Here is a 22915-nt window from a genome sequence, read left to right on the forward strand (position 1 = left end):
GACTTCTGCCTGTGCTGACAGGAATCACTCTCCACGCTATCTCAAAGTCTTAGTTCCCTTGGTGACTCTGGACAGCTACAGGGAACTCAGAACTGAAAGTGCGAGCATCATCAGATAGTTACTGCCTGTGACTTCTTGCTGGCTCCCGAAGCAAGCAGTCCTTTCTCTGTCTCCTACTTGTAGAGACAATGGGAGCTATATAGCACTGCCCCTGCCACACAGATGCTGGGTGGACAGCAGTTGACCCCTCTGCTTATTGTATGTGCTGGACATCAACCCTGACACCCAGTCAGACTTTGACAAAACTCAGGTCCGGGGAAAGTGAAGTCTGTAATAGTGGCCATGGTTAGGAGTGGGTGTGTGTGTGGGCGGAGGGGGTATGCTCCCAGGAGAGGATTATCAGGGAAAACTTCAAGAACAGTTGACCTTGAGCCAGGTGTGTTGGCTCACACTTGGAAATAAGAAACAGGACCTGTGTGAGTTCTAGGCCATCCTTGAACTACCGAAAGATATTTTCTCAAATAAAATAAAAAGGTGTATATGTGAGAAGAGCTGAACTTTCTGGATAGCCAAAGAAATGTTGGGTGGGAATTGTTTCTCAGGACCTTGAGCATAATATGCAAGCCTGTCACCAGCCCCCAAAGGGGTCTTTTGAAAAGAACAAGTGTTAAAGAAAGGAGGGGTGTGGGGACAGCTTGATTGGCTACCATCCCTTTGTGACACTACCTCTGTGACCTCCTTATTGAATTAGTTGGACCCTGTGTGGTGTATGGCTTTGTTCTAGCTTTGCAGTGACTGTTAAAGGTGAAGCTGAATGATCAGAAGGGAATGGCAGCTAGTCACTCAACCCTCAAAGAACATCCTTGCTCTGGTGAGCCAGCCAAAACACTCTGATGTCATAGATTATCTTCCAAGGTCCAAAGTCCCTAAAACCAGATTTGCAGGCTGAGAGCAAATCAGATTGCTGCCAACCAACCAGTCCCCCCTCTCTTCTGGGAAGTCTGGTTCCCAGTCACTTGTGAGGTGGGGAAGAGTAATCTCTGGTTGGGTTTAGCTAGACAGGTAGCTGGGAGACCTACACTGCAAAGGCAGACCTGCCTGGTGACTTGACGGCTGGATTCTTTTAGACTACTTGAATAGACTGCTCGTGTTGGGCTCTATAACTTCATTTGGTGCTTCTCCCACTGGAAGCCCAAGTGGCTGGGCATGTAGTTCAGTTGCCTGTTCTGCCTAGCATGTGTGAAGCTGTGAGTTCCATTCCAGCAACAGGTGTTTGGGAGGGGGTACGAGACCCTGTTTCAAAAGTGTTGGAATCAGACCATATTAGGGTTGGTTATGCTATGTGATTTTGAGAAAAGTTATATACTGTTTTGGAGTCTTATTTTTCCCTGGGTTCTGAAGATAGTGCCTTACTTACAGATTTGGCCAGAATGAAGTACTGCTTCTTTTCATTTTTTTGATAAAAAAAAAAATGATTGCACTTTTCCAAGTTAGTGGGAGAGGCAGTGTGCGCTCTGAACCTTTTATGTCACCCTATACACAGCCTTGACTTTGTTACTCCCAAAGACCTCCAGCCATCTCCACCCAGGTGCCACGGGACTTACCCCGCCCCACCAACTGCCTTAACCGCCCCGCCCCCCCCCAGGTTCCCATCCTCACCCGTGGCAATTGCTGAGACTTCTCAGTGCTAGAATGTGATTTCATCTCTCCCCATGGTTCCTGGCTCCTTTGCTTGTACACCTTAAGCTTAACTGGTCACCTGAGAGGACCTCCGTAACTGCCTTATCTTAAGGAAGTCCCTTCCCAGTTTCAGCTCACTGCCTTTTCCCTGCCCTTAAACTAGCACCTTTTTGTTTCTTTTGCTAATTTTTGGTTTTCCACACACTAAACTCCATGAGGTCAGGGACTCGACAACCCTTATCCCAGGGCCTTAGAGTATGGGCCAAGGCACAAAATATGAACATTAATGGTTGCCCCAGCGCTCGGTTCTTCCATCCTTAGTGCCTGGTTCATCAAGGGTGTGTGGCAAGTGAGGCCCAGAGCCAAACCACCACGGAAAACGTCCTCCAACTCCGCTTCCCACAGCAGCCCTCCAGCCTTCTATAACTGAGTGTGATTGTGCCTGGACTACGATCTCCTAGGAGACTGGAAACAGAGGGCGGGGCCTGAGAGGGCGCCTGGGCGGAGGCGCGCACTGGGGCGCTGGGAGCGATCCTGGCGAGAGGCGCATGCAGGGCCTCAGCGCAGCGCTTCTCCTGAGCGCGGGGCAGCTGGTGCCTGCAGCCGCCTGGTACCGCCAGGAGGGCGGCTCGGAGTGCAGCTGGCACCGGAGGCCGCAGCCGCCCGAGCTCCGCTCCAATTACCCTCCCCGGTGGCCCTGGGCATGCAACTCCGAGTTTGACGCTCCCGGGAGGCAGCCATGGCCTGGGCCCGCCTCCGCCAGGCCCGACGGGGTGCGCTGCTGTGGCAGCCGTGGGGATTGCAACTCATTGTCTACGCGCCACCTAAGCAGCGCCCACGAGTTCGTGCTGGGTGCTCAGGACACTGCGAACCCCTACCCCGTCTGCTCCCTGCTCCCCCCGACCCTGGCTGAGCCCCTGCCTGATGCCCCGCCACCGCCTGATGGTGAGGCGCAGCGAGGGCAGCCAGCCCCGACACCCTGGCAGCTGCAGGGAGAGGTGGGGAGGGTGGAAGCAATGGGGAATCCGAAGAGCTCTGGAAATTGGGCGTTCAGATACAGGGTAGGGGCACGGAAGTGCGGGCATCCGGAGTCAAGAGAAGTCCCTGGACCAAGCTCCCAATTTTCTGTGTTCCTGCTCCGCTTCTCTCTACAGATTCCCTTGTCCTCTGGCGAGGATTCTCCAAGGGACCTCACCACATGGGCCGACTCAGAAACGCCAAAATCCACGTAGAGAGAGCCGTCAAGGTCGGAGGGGATGGGGTGGTGGCGGCTTCACTAAGTAGTTTCTCATATCCTTAAAAAATAAATGTCAAAGACAATACACACACATCCTCATCTGTAAGTGCCCCTCCTCCCCCCCCCCCCCCGCCTCCCTCCTCAATCCCTCTTCAGGCCCATAGTCTTGGCTGAACGGTCTCTACCTAGAGATGCATTCTTCAGCTCACTCGCCCCTGATTCCTAACCCTTCTATCCCATTCCCATTAGAAATTACTCTCATCTAGGGCCCTAGTGTCCAGTAAGGAGTCACACCCTGCAGCCCTTAACTGCCTTCCTTCCGCTGGGGCACTGTGTGTCACAAAGGAATCTCACCTCCAGCCTGGGCTGAATGGCTGGCTGGCCGGCCACACACTCCTAGTTTCCCTTACTTATATTCCTTGGCCTCTGGCTGCAGATTCCCCAGATGTTTGTGATTCCTTGGGTCCCTCTCCATGCACCTCTTTCCTTGAGCTTTGGAGTCCGGGATCACACTGTGCCCTGCACTAACTTTTCCCTAAGCCCCAACCCTGGAGACCCAGCCCTCTGGATCTTACCAGAGAGCTCACCAGCATCTCACAATTGTTTCCCAAACCTTATTCCTGTTCAATCGTCCACACCTGCCATCCTCCCCAGTATCCAGTTTTCCCCATCATTTATTTCAGAAACCAGAAATCCATCTTCCAGTTCATCTATCCATCAGCAAACTCATCCACCCCTTCAAAATGAGTCTCAAGCTAGCACCTCCTTCCCAGTTTCCACCTTATCATCCTCATTCTAACTATTGCATTTGTTTAGACCATGGCATCCACCTAAGGATCTGCCTCTGTGCCCCCTCCCCATTGATTCTCTGTGTAGTTGCATGCAAACTTACAGAGCCAGCCACCTTTAGTTCCTTACACTCTTGACTCATAACTCTCCTTATAAAATGTAAGGCTACATTTTAAGGTTCACGGGGCTCTCCACAGTTCTGTCACACTCTGTGCATTCTTGGAAGCTCTCATTTTTCAGACTTCACTCTCCCTGACCTCTCAGTTCCTTCTGACTTCTAGCTGGGCTCTGGACCTTTGCACTTGCCACCTTACTCTGCTTGAACTGCCATTTGTTCAGCTCTGCATTCACAGCTCCTTCCCAGTTTGCCTTGACCATGTATTACTCTTGAGACTGTGGGAATACCAGTGATAAAATGTGTGCTTAGCATATACAACACCCTGGGCTCAATCACCAAACAGAAAGGAAGAAATCCTTACTCTGTCACTTAATTACCATCTAACATTGGAGAAACTGTTTAGCCTCTATGTGCCTTTAGTATGTAGTTAAAATGCAAATTGTTCTTAGTGGTGCATGTAAGTGCTTACCACTTAACAGGGACATAGTAACTAGCAGTTATTTGTGTTTATTTTTCTCCTTGTTTATAAGCTGCCTCCTACTGGGATATAAAATTCCCTGAAGACAGATATGCTGTCTGGTTCACCATTGCCTCCTATATCCTATATGTCTGATGCTGAAGACAGTCCCTGCCTCTCACCTTACAGCAGAAGAAGATCTTTATGATTCATGGCCGATACCCAGTGATCCGGTGTCTATTACGCCAGAGGGGCTGGGTAGAAAAGAAGATGGTCCAACCACAAGGCACCATCCTGCCGGCGCCCCAGAAGGATCTAGACAGTTCAGTGATGGGTGATAGTGATACCACGGAAGATGGTGAGTAGGTCCTTCCTTGTGCACAAGATGTCCTTCCTGAGTCCTTTTCTGTTCTTCCCACTGGTTCAGGGTTGAAACCTTAAAGGGCTATGGGGTGTAGAAACAGATCCATGGAGTCACCCTCCACATCCACAGAGGATGAAGAAGAGAATGAGGAGTTTCGGGAGCCACAGCTGTTGGACTTCGATGGTTTTTTGGAATTTGACGACCTGGATGGGGTACATGCTTTGATGGTGAGGATTCTGGGGGTCACTACAAAACAGGGGGCTGGCAAGAGGCTTCTATTCAGTTGGATGTCCTTCCTTCTCTGAACCCCAGCTTTCAGTCTGGGAAACGAGATTGCTTCTCTAACGATTGACTAGATCTGCAGAATGCTGAGGGGCTTGGTAGGGCTGATAGGTGACCACATCTTTAACTCATGCTGCCTCTGATGGCTCTCCCTGCCAAGTACTGACTGCTTCACCCATCTCTTTCCTTTGCCCTTGGTAAGAAGGCTGTATGAAACGGCTTTAAAAGTCAAGAGACAGCCGCCTAAGGAGTTAGTTTATATTAAAAGACCTGTAGGGCCCTGTTATGGACCCCTGAGGCACCTTGAGCAAGCCTGAAGCTGTTGGCTGGAACTTTTTGCCCCAAAGCTGCTATTGGTACTCTTCCTGACCCCCAGAGTTGTCATTGGTACTCTTCCTGTCTTGCTAGTAAGGAGGAGCTAAGCCTGAAAATCCTGTCATTTTCCACTGTGTCAGTATATAAGCCCACTCCATCCCCTCAATAAATGGCATTTGGCATTCTGACATTGCCATTGAACAGAAAGAAAGAAAAAAAAACTCAAGAGACAAGCAAAGATGATTCGTCCTTCAATAAAGTGAGGACCTGAGTTCAATCCCCAGAACCCAGGTGTATCAACACAGAGAAACCCTGTCTCAAAAAGAAAAGGAAAGGAAAGAAAAGAAGCCAGGTGTGGTGGAAAGCTCGTAGTCTCCTTGGCATGGAGGCAGAGACTGGTGCAGCCCTAAGGCTTGTGGGCCAGCCAACATAGTGTACTGTACAAGCTCCAGTCTAGTGAGAGACCTTTTGGCAAAAACAAGTTTTGGGTACTGGGAAACGGTTCAGTGGTTAAGAGTACTGGCTGCTCTTCCAGAGGTTCAATTCCTAGCACCCACATGATAGCTCATAACAGTCTGTAATTCCAGTTCCAAGGGATCTGACACCCTCCTGGCTTCCCTGGGTACTGCATGAATTTGGTACACAGACATACTCGCAGGCAAAACACCCATAATGCATAAAATAAAAACAAATACATTCCTCAAAAAACAAAACAAAACAACAACAACAAAAAAATCAAGATGGATGGCTCCTGATGGGCCCTCCTGTAGAGGGCATGTGTGGTAAAGAGAGGACACGAGTTCAGAGCTCGACTCCACCCAGACTGAGTGAGCTATATGAAACTGCTATTACTTTTCTTTATTTTAAGCCCCATCCCATTTCTCTGTGTGTGGGATACATATGTATGTGGGTATGGTCCTGCACATACCACATACACATGTGAAAGTCAGAGGACAACTTTCTAATCTTGATTCTCTCATTCCATCATGTGTTCTAGGGATCAGCTCAGGTATTAGGTCTTGTCCACAGGCACCATTGTGTGCTGAGTCTGGCTGGCTTCAACAATTTTATTTCTGTTTCTATAATAAAATACCCTGAAAGAAAGCTACTGGGCATAGAAAGTTTAACTCCTAGTCCCGGGTCACAGTCAGTCATAGCAGAGAAGTCAAGGTGACTTCAGACATCTGGTCACATCACCTCCACAGTGGAGCAGAGAAGTGAATGCATGCTTTGCTCTCCACTCAGCTCACCTCCTCTCCTTGCATACAGTCCAGGGCCCAAGCCCAAGGGAAAGCACCACACATTGAGATCTGGGTTAGTGTTGTAAAGACAGTGCCCCCAGACCAACCTGATCTAAACAATCCCTCCTTCAGATTCTCTTTCCAGCCAGGCAGTGGTGCACATCTTTAATCCCAGCACTCAGGAGGCAGAGGCAGGTGGATCTTTGTGAGTTCAAGGTCAATATGGTCTACAGAGTGAGTTCCAGGACAGCCAAGGCTACACAGAGGGAAAAAAAGAAAACAGCGTTCCACTACGCAGCTGAGTTCTGGTTGATTTTGAACTCAAGTTCCTCAGCCTCCTGAGTGCTAGAGTTATAGGCAAACACTCTGCCAGGCAGTAATGGTATACTCTTTTAATCCCAGCACTCAGGAAGCAGAGGCAGATGGGCCCCTGGGATTCTGAGGCTAGCCTGGACTACAGAGAGAATTCTAGGACAGCCAGGGCTACACAGAGTAACCATATCTAGAAAGACCAAACAATAATAAACAAAAACCCCAAGACAGGGTTTCCCTGTGTAACCCTGACTACTGGGACTCAGAGATCCACCAGCCTTTGACTCCAAGTGCTGAGTGGCCACCACGCCTGAACCAGTACTCAGAGGTGGCAGTTTCAAGCCCAGCAAAGTGTACACATCTGCAATCCAGCACTTGGGAGGCTGAAGCAGGAGGACCATGAGCTAGAAGGTAGCTTGGGTTACCTAGTGAGTTTGAGGCTTCTGTGGACTACATAGCAGAAGTCTCTAAAAATAAAGAATATCCTGTGTCCCAGAGCTGTAGGAGGAATGAAAAGGTTGGCTCCATGGAGAGCCTCTGTCCATGCTGTGTGCTCATTGATTGGAGTCACTGTCCTTCCACTGGGACAATCACTGATGGTCACAGAGTAAGGTGTGGCATTGTGGTGTACAGCTTAGTCACTGCCTTGGGACACAAGGCTAAGTGGGGGCTGGAAATCCCACCTGCTGCCTGCTTACCCAGCATACCCTTTGGAGCAGCTGTCTTCTCATGCCTTATGCAGAGATGGGGGCGTCCAGAGGGCACCTTGAATAACCCTTCCCCTCTGTGCAGCAGGGCAGGGAGACGCTGTTCCCACTGCCCTCCCTGTCTCCATCTCATCCCCTTTCCTCCAGTCCCGCATGGTTCGGAATGAGACCCCCTACCTCATCTGGACCACTCGTCGAGATGTGCTGGATTGTCGCTTCCTCTCCAAGGATCAGATGATAAACCATTATGCCCGTGCAGGCTCCTTCACTACAAAGGTAGGCATCCTGGGGGATCCAACCCCAGCCTGTGGGTTGGGAGCCATGCTTCCTGCTGTACTTATCAGAGAAGGATCTGCAGAGAATACAAGATGTTCCTAGGTTCATATCTAGTCCCCAAACCATATCTGACCTATGTTGACATGACAATTGTGGGCTCAGTTCCCATGAAGTCTAAAAACAGAAAAACAAATCAATAATGGTGAACAAAGGGGCCCTGGCCTGAACAGAGCATGTCCAACTTTAGATGAGAATATCAGCACAGCTGTTGTCTAAGGTTGTATAAAGGATAAAAGGTTTACCAGCATCTACTATGCCAGTGGTTCTTAAACTGTGAGGCATAAACCCTTTGGGGTCACCTGTCAGATATCCTGCATATCAGACTCATATTACAATTTATAACAGTAGCAAAATTACAGTTAGGAAGTAGCAATGAAATAAAGAGGGTTGAGAACCACTGTACTATGTCAACCTTCACACTGTGGTATGAACTATAAAGGCTTCCTGGGTGGAATAGGCTTTTATGGGTGGGAAAGGGTGGGTGAAGAGACATGGGGCCTTCTCAGCTGGGCAAATCTGGAGATGGAGATCAAGTCAGGCCTCCTAACAAGTGGGCTGGAGGTTCCAGGCAGGGTCTTCCTGGGTATCTGAACATACATGCTTTATGCAGGGGAGCGCCTTGACACTCTCTGGTCTTAGCCATCCCCTTCAGCAGCTATCTCTGTAGGTGGGCCTGTGTCTCAACCTCCGGAATCTTCCATGGTTTGATGAGGCTGATGCTGACTCCTTCTTCCCACGATGCTATCGCCTTGGAGCAGAGGATGACAAGAAAGCCTTCATAGGTAAGCGGACTCAAACCCCATGCCTGGCCCCCTCATGCTGTCTTCCCCACAATAGAAAACAACAGGTCTCCCCTCTTGCCCTCTGTACATTTTTCTCTGTAACCCCAATCCTTACCTCCCACAAATGGGTTTTCCATTCCTGAGCCTCCTAGCTTGGCCAACCTTGGCCCTGAAAAGCCCAGGGAGCCAGTCTGGAATTCCATTTGGAATCCAGATAAGTTGCAGGCTGGATCAGGTTCCATAAAAGGCTATGGGTCTCTAAGGCAAAGTAGGTTCCCTTTCTAATATGGGTTCTGAGTTCAAAATTTGGATCTGGAACAGATGACAGCTATTAAATTATGTTCTAAACCTGAGATAGAATTTAGTGCAGAGTGTGATTCTCAGGTTAGAGCAAGTATCAAAATGGACAAGGAGGGCCGTCAGTGGTGGGTCACACCTATAATCCTTAGGCAGGATTGCCACAAATTTGAGATCACCTTTGTCTACATAGTTGGCTCCAAACCAGTCAGCTTGAAACCAAAAGAACCTGTGTAAAAAGAGAGAGGGGGAGGGAGGGAGGGAGGGGGGAGGGAGGGAGGGAAGGAGGGAGGGAGGGAAACAGACACAGGCCACTATCTAGAGACAGTCTGCGCCAAGTGTGGACACACTGTGGGTATGATATTCTATAGCTGGGGTAGTAGCCAGGAGCTAGAGTGAGACAGGTCAATGAGGTTCTGGATCCAAAATGGGGCAAGCCATGGTGAGGTTCCAGAACCAGGAGAGGCCTGAAGCCTGGGGGCTGAGCAGGGTATCCCTGCCTGGGAGCAGAGGACTTCTGGCTGACAGCTGCCCGCAACGTTCTCAAGCTGGTGGTGAGGTCGGAAGGGAAGCCACACTCCATTTCCATCAAGTCAAGAGAGAAAGAGGTCCTCGGTGAGTGCTGTGGTTACCTCCACTCCCACCATTATGTGCCTGGCCATCCCCATGTTTAAGTCATATGACCAGACAGCCTTTGCCACCAACCTTTCTGTCCAGCTTCTATCTATGAAGATTGTTCACTTCTTTCCATCCAGCCATCACCTACCTACCCAGCCACCATCCATTTTCTCCACCACCGTCCCACCTGGCCACCTCTTGCCAATCACTTCAGTCACCTACCACTGCCATCCTTTCCATGTTATATCCATCTGTCCACTCCCTTCCTTTCTGCCCTTGCACAATCCCAGACACTTGTCCGTCCTCTGCTTACCGCTTGTCACCCTGCACCTGTCTACCTGTCAATTTGTTAATTGTTCAGCCTTGAATAGGCCTGATTGGCCACTTTAGAGAGGTAGGCTGAGACCACATGGCCCATCCCTACCTGTGATAACCACTTTAAATTCTCTGGGGAGACACAGAGGAACATAGCTATGTACAGATGTCCCCAAGAAACCCTGTGCCTGTACATAAGGAATATCTGGGAAGGGAGTGGGCATAGAAACACTCTGCATGCTGGTCCAACAGAATGTTTTTCCTCCCTGTTCTGCAATACTGGGGCTGCATGGCTAAGGGACTCTGGGAAGGAATGGGCAGTATTACTGGAAGGAGAAAAGTCCCTGGCCCTTCCAGAGGGACCCCTACATGCACACCTTTGATTGCTGTCATTTGACCTAGGTGGATCAAGTACCAAAGAGACTGTTATGTGCCAGGATCTGGGCCATAGGGGACCCTCTATGGCCAGAGACCCTGCACTTAAACTTCTGTGTATTGAGCTCAGGTATTGGTCAAGTTCCAGGTACATTGTAAGGTCAAGTTGTGTCAGGGGGCCCAGGAATAGAGAGCTGCTGGTAGGTACTATGGAAGGCATGCTCTTTGGGACATTTAGGCTGGAGGCTTAGTTAAGTAAGGGGTGCAGGGATAGTGGTGGCCAGGGACGAAATGCTAGAGTTGCAAGTGAATTAAGAGCAGTTTCAAGTCAGTGAGTGAGTAGCTTGTCCCAGGGTGGCTGGGGATCGAGTTCCTGCTGGGCCTCAGGTGTCTTTAGGGCAAGGTCTCAGGTAAGTGATGGGTTTCAGGTCAGCAAAGGACAATGACATGTATAACATTACCTGCTTCAAAATAGGCTGTTTACAGGTCCCTTCCATCCTTACAGAAAGCATACTGCCCAAGAAACAGGAAAAAAAGACTGTGACTGTGTCCCCAGAGTTTGTGGATGAGGCTCTAAGTGTATGCGAGGAGCATCTTAGCAGCATGGCCCACAAGGACATAGACAAGGACCCAGATGCCCCATTGTACTTCAGCCCTGAGGGTTGGTCCACCTTCCTACAGCGCTACTACCAAATAGTCCAGTAAGTGCAGAACATGGCTATGGGCATATGGGCCGGGGTTGCATATAGCACAGCCCAATCCCCCATCTTCTTTTATCCTGGATACTCCTGCTCAGGGACCCTCAGAGGTTCCCATTGGTTCCATGAGAGAATCCAATCCACTGATTTCCCACCTTAGCATAACATGGGCTCAAGGTTGTTGTCAGTAGACTTAAATTCCAGTCCTTTCTTCCCATCTCCTAAGCTCTGTGACCCTGAGGACATCACTGAGCTTTCTGAACAACTTTTTCTTAAATGCAAAATAGATTTAAAAATAGCATCCACCTTGGAGAATGGTATGCCACAGGTTAATTTGTATTGTGGGGTCAGCACGGGCTTGAGGTGTCCACTCAAAATAGGAATCTAAGGCATTTAGATTACATCCTAGAGGCCATTGGTCATTGTGTGACAGGATGCTAATTCCCATAGGAAGGAAATAGACATCCCTATTAATACTGAGTTAAACACATTGAATTGAACAAGTTTTCTTGATGTAGAATTCAGAACCTTTTAGTGTGAGCAAGAGAGTTGGGGAGGGAGAGAACAGAGGTGTTTTGGGAGCTTGCTTTGGGCAGGAGGTGCAGGCTCTGGCATGGCAGCAGGAGAATGTGGCAAGTACTTGGTGAGCACCATCAGTGTGGCTAGCATAATGCCAGGCTCCAGAGCCGAAGCTCTGCAGGGCACAGCACTTCTCACATTTACAGTAATGGGCTAGAATTCGGGACCCCAGGAATTCTAGGCAAGGACTTTACCATGTGAGCTCTACCCTAGCCCCAAAGTCCCTAGCTTTCTTTCCTTTCCTGTCCTTTTTCCTTTCCTTTCTTTTTGTTTGTTCAAGACAGGGTTTCTCTGTATAGCTCTGGCTGTCCTGGAACTTGATTTGCAGATCAGACTGATGTGAACTCAGAGATCCACCTACCTCTGCCTCCCAAGTGCTGGGATTAAAGGTGTGTGCCACAACTGCCTGTTTGTATTTTGTTTTGTGTTTTTTGTTTGTTTGTTTGTTGGAGACAGGGTTTCTCTGTGTAGCCCTGGCTGTCCTGTCCTGGAACTTGCTCTGTAGACCAGGTTGGCCTTGAACTCAGTGATTCACCTCCCTCTGCCTTTCCAAGTGCCTAGGATTAATACCACAACCACCTGGCTAGAAAGATCTTTTTATTTCCAATGTGGAGGCTATTGAGAACCCACCAAATGTAAGAATCACATAAACCTTTCAGAAAACAGATATGGCAGGTGTGGAGGCTGAGGCAGGAGGATCACTGTAAATTCCAGGCCAGCGTAATAGCAAGACAAGCAAACACACACACACACACACACACACACACACACACACACACACGTATATAAGTAGTGAGTGGCTCACTTTATCACTGCTTTATGACTTTCTCCACTGTTTTTAAACAAGCCTGAATAAAACCAGGTGGTGATGCACGCCTTTAATCCCAGTAACTCAGGAGGCAGAGGCAGGTGGATCTCTGAGATCTGGGCTAGCCTGGTCTACAGAGCAAGTTGCAGGACTATCAGGACTATACAGAGAAACCTATCTTTAAAAAAAAAAACAAAAAAAAACAGCACTCGGGAGGCAGAGATAGGATCTCTGTGAGTTCAAAACCAGCTTGGTCTACTGATTGAGTTCTAGGACAGCCAAGGAAGAAAGACAAGCCCATATGAGGGCTCAGTAGTTAAAGACTACTGTTTCAGAGATTCTGATTTAGTTCCCAGAACCCATGTCAGGCAGCTCACAACCACCTGTAACTCCAGCATTAAGGGACATATTCTAGCGCATGCATACATACTCGAGTGTACACACACACACACACACACAATTTAAAATAATAAAAATAAACAAAACCATGCCTCATCAGTATAAAGGTTAACTTCCATCAAAAACAGGTCTTATATATAAAATCATACTGAATGGACATTTTCAAATTTCCTGTACCCTTGCCACTCCCAGGTGACATTTCCCCGGGCCTCACTCTAGATTTGACTAGGCATTTACTATCTGACACAGACCACAGGAAAGCTCGTTTGGAGCCAGTGGGACCATCCCTTGGAGACTTTTGAGCCCCTCTGTCCGGCCATCCTTGTTCTTGATGCTGCTCATAAAAACAAAGCTGTCTATGGTGGGAGGTCAAGTTGTTAAAGTTAGGCCAGCACCCAGGGGAGTCTTTGTGGTCCAGGAGTCTAAATGAAGCAGCCATCTGGGACAGCGTATGATTATAGTTGAGGATACGGTCCATCCTATAGGGAACAGCCCCTCCCCCTTCCCGTGAACCCACCTGTCTAGGCCAACTCCTACCCAAGCATGCACACAGCCAACCATTCAGTCAACAGACTTGGAGAGCGCGTACCAGGTGGCAGCAGGGGTTGTGTTAGAGCCAGATACAACAGAGCAAACCGCAGGTTAAACAGCCCTGCAGGCTCCATCTGTAGCTCAGAGGAGTGTGTACTCAGCCTAGTTGGCCCTGGGTTCAACCCTCTATACCACACATCAGAAAGGCCATGGGAGAGGGCAGACAGTAACTTTATAAATTGATTTGTAGCATGGGAGGGGTGTCTGATGGGAGAAACAAGCTTTAGGCTGAGAAAGTTAAGTCCAGACGAAGAGGGGTGGGCTCAGAAAGCACCTTCGGGTGGAGCAGCCGGGCTTTTGTACACTGGCTCAGTCACTCCAACTGGTGTGAAGCCTTGGGCAGGTCCCCTAACTCTCCCAGCTTCAGTCTGCATTTCCCTAAAATTGATTGAGTAATAAATACTTCCCTAGAGGGCTGTGTGGGGGTGGGGGTGGGGGCCTGGCAGAGCACCTGGCTTAGTGAGCGCCCCCTCAGGATCTTAGGGAAGAAGGTGTGAGAAGGTAGAGTGTGGAACTGTAGTCTGCATAGCTTAGCGGTTGTTGGTGATTTGGGAATGGGCAGGCATGGCCAAAGCAGGTTGGAGATGGGAGGCTGTGTCTCCGATTGTCCTATCCTGTCATCTGGCCCAGGCCCCACCCTCCCCAAGTCCTACTGTCTCCACACAGTGAAGGAGCAGAACTGAAACACCTAGAGGCCCAGGTCCAGCGCTGTGAAGACATCCTACAGCAGCTTCAGGCAGTGGTACCCCAGATCGACATGGAGGGGGATCGAAACATCTGGATTGTGAAGCCAGGAGCCAAGTCCCGTGGCCGAGGTGGGGGAGCAAACTCTTCTCCGTTGTAAAATGGGGGTGGTGCTAGGTCCACCTGTCAGGTAAATGCAGGACGCTCCTACCACCCACATGGTGCTGCTTTGCCTCTCGCTCCCCGTTAGAGCGTTTCTGGGCCTCACTTCACTGAATTCACTGTGTGCACGAGGGCCCAGCAGCAGCCGGGCGTTTAAAGACTGCAGAAGGCCTCCCGAGAAATAGACAGAAAACTTGTGATGATGCCATTCTTTATTGAAAAAGACCTATACGTTAAAGTACAGGTTGGGTGAAGTGTCACAAAGCGAACACACTGTGTACCTCGGGTTCCAGTGCATCCAATCCCTCTGCTGGCCTCCATGGCCCCCAGGCATGCATGTGGCATACAGACATGTAAGACACATAATATAAAAACAAATAACTTAAAAAAAAACAGAAAAAAGAAAAATGCATTTGTGCCTAGGTGGAAACAAAAGCAGCATTCAAGGCCAACCCTGGCTACACGGTATGTATGAGGCCAGCCTGAACTGCCAGAGACCCTGTCATAAAATCAATAACAGGAAGAAAAGAGAGGGAGAACAAATTAGGCACAGTGGCGCAAGTCTTTAATCCCAGCACTCAGGAGGCAGAGGCAGACAAGTCTTTGTGAGTTCAAGGCCAGCCTGATGTACTGAGTGAGTTCCAGGCCAGTCAGTGCTACATGGTGAGATCCTGGAGAGAGAGAGAGAGAGAAAGAGAGGGGGAGGGGGAGAAGAAGGAGGGGGAGGAAGGAGGGAGGGGGGAAGGAGAGAGAAATGAGAAAAACAAAAAGAAGGAAAGAAAACACATATGTGAGACCCTGTAGCCAGAGTTTGTTGTAACAGAGTGAAGTGGCATTTGCTCAGCCTCACCAAAGTCCCACCACAGTCTCAGCTTCATCTCTCAGCCTTACCACACTCCATAGGAGCCTAGGAAAGCAAGGCGCAGTAGTTGTGCAACCAGGGAGCTCTGCACATGATCTGGGCACAGCAGCTGACTCCACCCTGGGCAGAGAGGGAGGTTTCAGTGTACCTTTCAGATTCCTAGTCTCTTAATTATTGGAGGAAATGATGTATGTTCATGGTCAGTGTGCACAAGAATGGTTAAAGGACAACTTACAAGGGGTCTGTTCTGGCTTTCCTGTGTAGGTTCTAAGAACTAAACGTGGTGATAAGTGCCTTTATCTACTGAGCCGTCTTGCCCTTACTTAATTTTTTCCTACTGTTTATTATGTTGTGTATATGTGCACTGTGTGTGTGCCTGCTTCCCAGGGAGGGCAGAAGAGGAAGTCAGGTCCCCGGGACTGGAGTTGTGCCATATGAATGCTGAGGTCCTCTGCAAGAACAGCAAATGCTCTTAATGTTAGGCCATCTCTCTAGCCTCCCACCCCTCAGTTACAATTGTGCCTGTACATAGCAAAACAAGGTTCATTAAACTACTAATTAGAAAAATATCTAAAGTCTTAGCTTTGCTAGAAGGAAAATGGTTCTGAGTGGAGGGCCGCCTGAAGGATTCAGCTGGACTCGTGGGGACCAGAGCTGATGATGGCATTGGTTCTCTGGCTCTTCTCCAAGCCTTGTGGTCCCTGACTACCTAGGTTCCCCCTCAGGTATTGTGTGCATGGACCACCTGGAAGAGATGCTGAAGCTGGTGGACTGCAACCCCATGCTGATGAAGGATGGCAAGTGGATCGTGCAGAAGTACATTGAGCGGCCCCTGCTCATCTTCGGCACCAAGTTTGACCTGAGACAGTGGTTCCTGGTGACTGACTGGAACCCACTCACTGTGTGGTTCTACCGAGACAGCTACATCCGCTTCTCCACACAGCCCTTCTCCCTGAAGAACCTGGACAAGTGAGCCCTCCCTCCACCTCCCCAGACTGCTTGGTCTAGTGAGGAGACAAACACAACCCTGGGCTCTGCAGGCAGGGAGGCGGGCTTTTCACCACTGCTCACCCTCAGCCCTGTGGGAGTTTGCCAAGAGGGTGGCCTTGGGATACAGAAATGAGCAAGACAAGAACTCATGCTAATCAAGGGCTTACAGCCCTACAATGAGCTTAAGTAATCATGGCTAGAAGGTGATAAGTGTTATGAAGAAAATCTAGATCTGGGTAATGGCAGACTGAGAAACTTAAAGGGGAAAGGCAACTTGTGCTTTGCTCTTGGGATGAGAGGAAACCTTGATGAGGCCTGGGTTCAAATTCTGTCTCTGCACCATCCAGGTTGTGTTCCTTTAGAGACATGAAGAGACTTAAGCCCCAGTTTCTGTAGGGGCCCAGTGGTCCCATCTGTAATCCCAGCACTTAGGAGGCTGAGTCTGAAGGATTTTGAGGACACCCTGGGCCATATAATGAAATCCCCTCTTAAGACAAAACAAGCCATGTGTGGTAGCTCCTAGCTGTAACCCTGAACTTGGGAGGCTAAGGCAGGAGCCAAAATCAAGCCAGGTACAGGAATGGATGCCTGTGACCCCAGTGCTTAGACGGTAGGGGCAGGACAGCCGGTTCACTGTTATCCTCAGCTACATAGCAAGTTTTAGTCTAGCCTGGGCAACATGAGACCATTTCAAAGAAAAAGTCCAGCCTTAGTTTCCACATCTGAAGACGGGCAGCAATACATTGCAGCTATCATCAGGCACTTCACATGCAATCAGTGCTTCTCTGTTGTGCCACAGCCATTTCTCAAACACAGTGAAGCGGCGTATTGCCATTTTAAAGAGAGCTGAGAGGGGCAAGCAGGTTAAATGATTTGCCTGAGATCTCACAGCTGGTCATTGGTGAAGCTGGGATTTGACCATCCAGCGTCATCGTCCTGTCTTATTCCTGGGTGAGCTGGGACTAGGCCCAAAGCAAGATGACTCGCCCTGGTCTTTGGTGAATAGGGATGGGGGTGCAGGGCGGGGACAGCTGCTGTGCTTCTGTCCTTCTGTCCTGTTGATCTTCCAGCAGAGGCTCATCTCAGTTGAGCTCCACCAGGTCGGCTGACCGCAGGGCTCTGCCTGCAGCCCTGAGGTTGGGCTCCAGGGCTGAGCCTGTGTCTCTGATCCACTCTAGCTCGGTGCACCTATGTAACAATTCCATCCAGAGACACCTGGAGGCCTCTTGTCACCGGCACCCGATGCTGCCCCCAGACAACATGTGGTCCAGCCAGAGGTTTCAGGCCCACCTGCAGGAGGTGGGCGCCCCAAATGCCTGGTCTAGTGTCATTGTACCCGGCATGAAGGCTGCTGTGATCCACGCCCTGCAGACCTCCCAAGACACTGTGCAGTGCCGGAAGGCCAGTTTTGAGCTCTATGGGGCCGACTTTGTGTTTGGGGAAGACTTCCGGCCCTGGTTGATTGAGATCAATGCCAGCCCCACCATGGCACCTTCCACAGCTGTCACTGCCCGCCTGTGTGCCGGTGTGCAAGCAGATACGCTGCGTGTGGTCATTGACCGGCGACTGGACCGTACCTGTGACACGGGAGCCTTTGAGCTCATCTATAAGCAGGTGAGATGTCCCAGCACGTCACACAGGCAACCCCACAGCAAAGCCCTGGCTGGGGTCTGCTGTGAAACACAGTTCAAGACCTGGGTTCCTGACCCGATGCCACACACGGTGTCTTAACACAGACACATCCCACTGGCCTGTCTTATCTGTGGAGGGTACTTTCCTCTGAGAGCCTAATTCCAAGCCTCTAGATAGTAGCCTCATTCTCTCATCTGTAAAGTAAGACTGTACCTGGTTCCTCCTTTCTGTGCTGTGAGAATGAGTGGTTTAATCTTCACGCAGAGGTTTGCTAGAGTGCCAAGCTGGAGGACACAGGACAGCTTTAGCTACTATCCTTGCCCAGTGAAGTTGATGGGAGCTCCATGAACCACAAGGCCTGCCTATCAAGAGTCAGTTAGTATTGTCTGCCATTGTTATGATTATTATTCATCTTCTTTCAAAAACAAATTTGATCTTGCTTATTTATAATTATAGAATTGTATGGTTTTTGTTTTTTGTGGGGGTTTTTTGTTTGGTTGGTTTTGGTTTTTTTGAGACAGGGTTTCTCTGGGTAGCTTTGGATCCTGTCCTGGAACTTGCTCTGTACACCAGGCTGGCCCTGAACTCACAGAGATCTGCCTGCCTCTGTCTCCCAAGTACTGGGACTAAAGGTGTGCCTGACATAGAATTGTTTTTTATTCTGCCAAAAACATTACCTTGTTTCATTGTTTTGTTTTGTTTTTTAAACAGGGTCTTGCTCTGTATAGCCTAAGCTGGCCTAGAACTTAGGCTGTTGCCCAGGCGAGCCTGAAACTCATGGCATTCCTCCTGCTTCAAGCCTTCTAAGTGCTTGGAAATACAATATCTAACCAATCCCCACTTTCCCCAGTGCTGTGGTCCCCCAGCAGTTTATGAGGATTCTGAATCCACCAATGGATGAAGTCATCCATGGGGCAAAGCCCTCATGGTCTAATTCTCTCTAGAAAGCCTAGGTTTTCTCAGTCCAGTCTAGTTGATAACTGAGATTAGCCACCACAGCTGGACATGGGCCTCCACCTTCCACCTCCCAGTATTTGGAAGGCTGAGACAGAGGATCACTTTTAGTTCAAGGGAAACTTGGGTTACACAGTGAGTTACAGGTTAGCCTGGGCTTCAGAGTAAGACCCTATTTAAAAACAACAACCATACAAACAAACCTTTAAAATAATGTTTTTAAAGGATTTCTGAATTCTGAGGAACAAACAAACCTTTAAAATAATGTTTTTAAGGGTTTCTGAATTCTGAGGACAATTTTTAAGGACTTTCAGCTAGGATTCACTGAGGTCTAGGTTTGCTGTAGGAAGGGAAAACCCTGACCACAAGGCCTGGGTAGCCTCTTGTTTCCTACAGTTCCTGGTCATCTTAGAATAATCTTTGTTAGTAATGTCATCACTAGGTGTCCGGGGTGGAATCCAGGCCTGCATGTTCAGCATGTGCAGTCCTACTGAGCTGCCCCTCCAGCCTAAAAAATGTAAAGGAGATACAGGCAGGTGTACACATACTCATGTAATCCCAGCACTGGGCTACATGGGCAGGATTGTCACAGGTTCACCGCCCGCCTGGTTTACAGAGCAAATGTCAGTTCAGCCAGGGATTTATAATGAAATCCTGTCACAAACAGTGTAGTCTTGGAAGACAGAAGAAATGGGGAAGAGGAAGTAATTTGCAGTTTAGAATAGAGAAAAATTTGTATGGACATGACAACACATGCCTGTAACCCCAACATTTAGAAGGCTGAGGTTGGAGGATCAGGAGTCCAAAGTTACCCTTGGCTGTATGTGAGCTTGAGGCCAACCTGGGCCTGCAGCTCTGCCCCACACTCTGAGTTTATCTGTTCGTCTCCTTGTGCTGTTCAGCTCGGTCTGTTCTCTGAAGGTCTGTCTCAGAACAAACAAAATTGAATAGGGCTGAGCACACACATTTTTCAAAAGTCCTTTGTCCCCCAGATATCTTTCATTGCTGATCCGGTTTTGAGTTTGAGGGCCAGTGTACAACCACAGTGGCTACAATGGTGGCTTTGACTCTCTGATCCCCTTTATCTCGGACAGCATCACTGCTTTCTTCCTGGCACTGTGACCCTTTGAAGGCCAGCCAGGCCAGCCTGCAGCACTGTCCCACATCGGCTGATCTGTTTGTCTCCTCGTGTTGTTCAGCTCCGTCTGTTTTCTGAATGCCCTGGAAACTATAAGATAGGTTAACAAGCTGATGGGGTTCAGGGTAGAGATTTTTGGCAAAAAACACTTAAGTGATACTAGGCACCTCATGTGACTGTCACAAGGCAAACCAGGAACCTCTAATTCCCCGATGCCAAATTTGACCTTGGACTAAGGTGGCTGCCACCAGAGCCACATCCTCCACTTTGCAGCTTTTTTTATTTTTCTTTATATTATTTATTGTGTTTGAGTTTGTGTATGTGTGTGGTCACGTGTGCCACAGCACACATGGAGAAGTCAAAGGATAACTTATGGGAGTTGGTTCTCGCCTCCCACCCCATGGGTCTTGGGGCTTGAACTCTGCAAATACCTTTACTCACTAAGCCGACTCAACACTGTCTCCTCCCCCCAAATTTATTACTTTGTGTATCTGTCCATTTTCCATTGGTAATAACAGAATACCATAGACACTGTAAGTTACAAAGAAAATAGTCTCAATCTATCCCATGTCTGGCTGCCCATGGCATGAAAACACTTGCATTCCAACACAGGCCAGAGGTCCCGTTAGTGTGCAGTGGGATTGAGTGCTTTTCTGCATGGTTAAGATTCTCTGCTTCTCTGGTTTCCTGATCCCTGGGCTCCTCCAGACCCCTTGATAATAGAGGGAGCCTCTTGACCAGACACCCCAGGAACTGATGCCATCCACCTCTGCCGTGTGTCAGTAGATGGTCACTGCCATCTCCCACTAGTGTCTGAGATGGCCTTGTTTTCTCTCCTGTCCACAGCCTGCTGTGGAGGTGCCCCAGTATGTGGGGATCCGGCTCCTGGTGGAGGGCTCTACCATCAAGAAGCCCATGGCAGCGGGTCATCGGCGGACAGGGGTCCGCTCATCACTCCCTCATCTGCTGGCCCAGCAAGGCTCTGGGGAAGGCAAGGACTCGGGGTCCCCTACCCACAGGTCAGCTTCTAGGAAAGATGCTGGGGCCAGGAGCCTGGGACACACTGAGAAGCCAGACTCTACGGCCACCACCTCAGTCCCCGGAAAGGGGAAGAAAGGCAAGGCAAAGAGTGCCACAGCCCTGGTCTGCCTCACCCTCCAGAACTGGGAGTCCCCCAACACCAGGGCGGGCCATGTTTTCAACAGGTCACTGTGTCTGAAACAGCCTGAGGCCTGGGGTAATACAGTGTTCCCCAAATACCCCAGTGCTCCCAAGACCATTTCTGCCCACTCTCCAAGCCCTTCCCAAGCATCTGGGCTTACCTTCCTGCCAAAAGGCCACCAGTGATAGCAAGTATGAGCACTGCTCACCAAATATCCTTAACTATACAACCATGAGTATTCCAAAGTAGTCACCCTGCCAGGCAGTTAAACCCCAGCTGGGTCCTTGAGTGTGTATCCCCAGAGCCCAGACTACTGCTGCTGCTCTAGCCAGCCTTTGCCCTCACCCTTCTCTGGGGAAAGGTGCTGCCACCGTGCCCTTCCCAATCCCTAACCAACCCCCTTAGCCCTCACAACACCCTAGTGAGGTAGGTGCTATTGTCCCCATTTTCCAGCCGAGGTAGCAGGAAGTTTAAGGACGTTGCCCGAGGTTGCACAGCTCAGAAGGGGCAGAGCTGGGATGCAGACCCAGGTCTGTTGGTCCCCCAACCCTGTGTTCTCCCACTGCCTCTGGAGGAGGAGCTGGGAGGGGCTCCATCTGCCCTCACCTCCTATCCCCCACCTCTGCATATACCCTGTGGAAAACTGGTCAGGCTGGGGCCTTACCCAGATCCTCACAGCTTCCCTTCTCCCACAGCCCCTGCCCACTTCCCTAGTCTCCATTCCAAGGCCTGGCTGCCTTCTTCCCGTGTGCTCCGACCCCAGGGCCGGGTCCTCAGACTACAGCATGGCCAACTGGTGGGCTCTAAGGCTCTGTCAGCCACAGGCAAGGCCTTGATGACTCTACCTACTGCCAAGGTTCTGATGACCTTCCCACCTCACCCTGATCTCAAGCTGGCACCCAGCATGCTGAAGCCAGGAAAGGTGGGCCTCGAGCTGTGCCTCACACCCTGGCGGGCAGTGCTGAGCAGTGGGATCGGGGCTGAAGGGCACAGACTGAGGGCAGCACCCAGACCATGCAGCGCCCCAGGGAAGGGCTTGTCTTCCCCAGAACCCTGTTCTAAGACAGAGGCCTGATCATATCTCTCTCCCTCCCCTCCTTACACCGAGGCTGCTATTTCCCTGCACCTTCGAGGCCCCCCCTTTGGAAGTGCCTCGTGGCCTCTGCCCTTTGAAGTTGGACCTCTTCCTAGCACCCACAGGAAAGTCAAGGCCAAAGGCAAGTTCAAGGCCAGACTCTGCGACAAAACCAGGGCTGAGGCATACCCCGAGAAGAGGCAGAGCCTCCCTAAACCCTTGACCCTTATTTTGACATCCCGGACACTGAGAACCATGGGGGCTAGGAGGCTAGAGAAACCCCTGCTCTGATCTCCACTGCCCCATCCTGGATTCAGCATCAAATTAAAAAAAAAGCAAGTAAAGTTATCTGGGCTTGGCTTTTGAATAATGTGAGGCAAGGCTCATAAAGAGCTGACCAGCAGGGCCTCCAGCACAGGCCACAGTCCCCACCCAGTGGTAGATATTAGCTTTCTCTGCAGGAAGACGAGTGAGTGGGGACAGAGCCTTCACTATACAGATGAGGACACTGAGTCTGAACAAGGAGACATAGCTTGCCTAAGACCATAGCAGCTGGAAGGTCAGCCATCAGGAGTGCCCTTTCCCAAAGCTAGGCTGGCAGGATAGCTTCTGATGGGCACAGAACATTATGACAAGCAATGAGCTTTCTCTAAACCTCAGCCCTTCTCCAGAGAGTATGTCTATTCCTTCCCTCAGTGAGGGCTTGGTCAAGACACCTAAAAATTGCAAGACCCAAGAAACAAGGGAAGTGTGGTATTTCCTACCTGTAGAGTTTTAGTTGCTGGTCCTCCAAAAGTGGTATCTATTTGTAGCCTGTGGACGTGTCCTGGGTGGGGCAGCATAAAGTGGAGAGTCGGGTGTTGAAATTCAATGACCCGTGTCCTCCAAAGTCAGAAGAGCTCATGCCTGCACAATGCTGTGTGCCTGTTCTCCCAGTACTCAGGAGGCAAAGGCAG

General features: G+C 49.9%; 1 protein-coding gene across 4 annotated transcripts; it reads left to right on the forward strand.

The window, feature by feature from the left end:
* The first annotated feature begins 2145 nt into the window (after window positions 1-2145).
* Window positions 2146-22136, forward strand: Ttll3 (tubulin tyrosine ligase like 3). 4 transcript variants are annotated; one of them, XM_051203782.1, is made up of 13 exons: window positions 2146-2625; window positions 2835-2926; window positions 4471-4639; window positions 4775-4872; window positions 7650-7778; window positions 8506-8620; window positions 9428-9532; window positions 10731-10926; window positions 13967-14115; window positions 15734-15977; window positions 17177-17612; window positions 20569-20839; window positions 21580-22136. In XM_051203782.1, exons 1-13 carry the CDS (start codon window positions 2229-2231, stop codon window positions 21957-21959), a joined length of 2781 nt encoding a protein of 926 aa, XP_051059739.1. In that variant the 5' UTR covers window positions 2146-2228; the 3' UTR covers window positions 21960-22136. The 4 variants fall into 4 exon arrangements, with proteins under 4 accessions (XP_051059739.1, XP_051059738.1, XP_051059737.1 ...); XM_051203781.1 differs by lacking the exon at window positions 2146-2625 and adding an exon at window positions 21338-21414 and having other exon boundaries at window positions 2781-2926; window positions 21580-21862; XM_051203780.1 differs by lacking the exon at window positions 2146-2625 and having other exon boundaries at window positions 2781-2926; window positions 21338-21862.
* The last annotated feature ends 779 nt before the right edge of the window (window positions 22137-22915 follow it).

The sequence above is a fragment of the Phodopus roborovskii genome, unplaced genomic scaffold (assembly GCF_943737965.1).
Source record: "Phodopus roborovskii unplaced genomic scaffold, PHOROB, whole genome shotgun sequence".
Classification (NCBI taxonomy): Eukaryota; Metazoa; Chordata; class Mammalia; order Rodentia; family Cricetidae; genus Phodopus; species Phodopus roborovskii.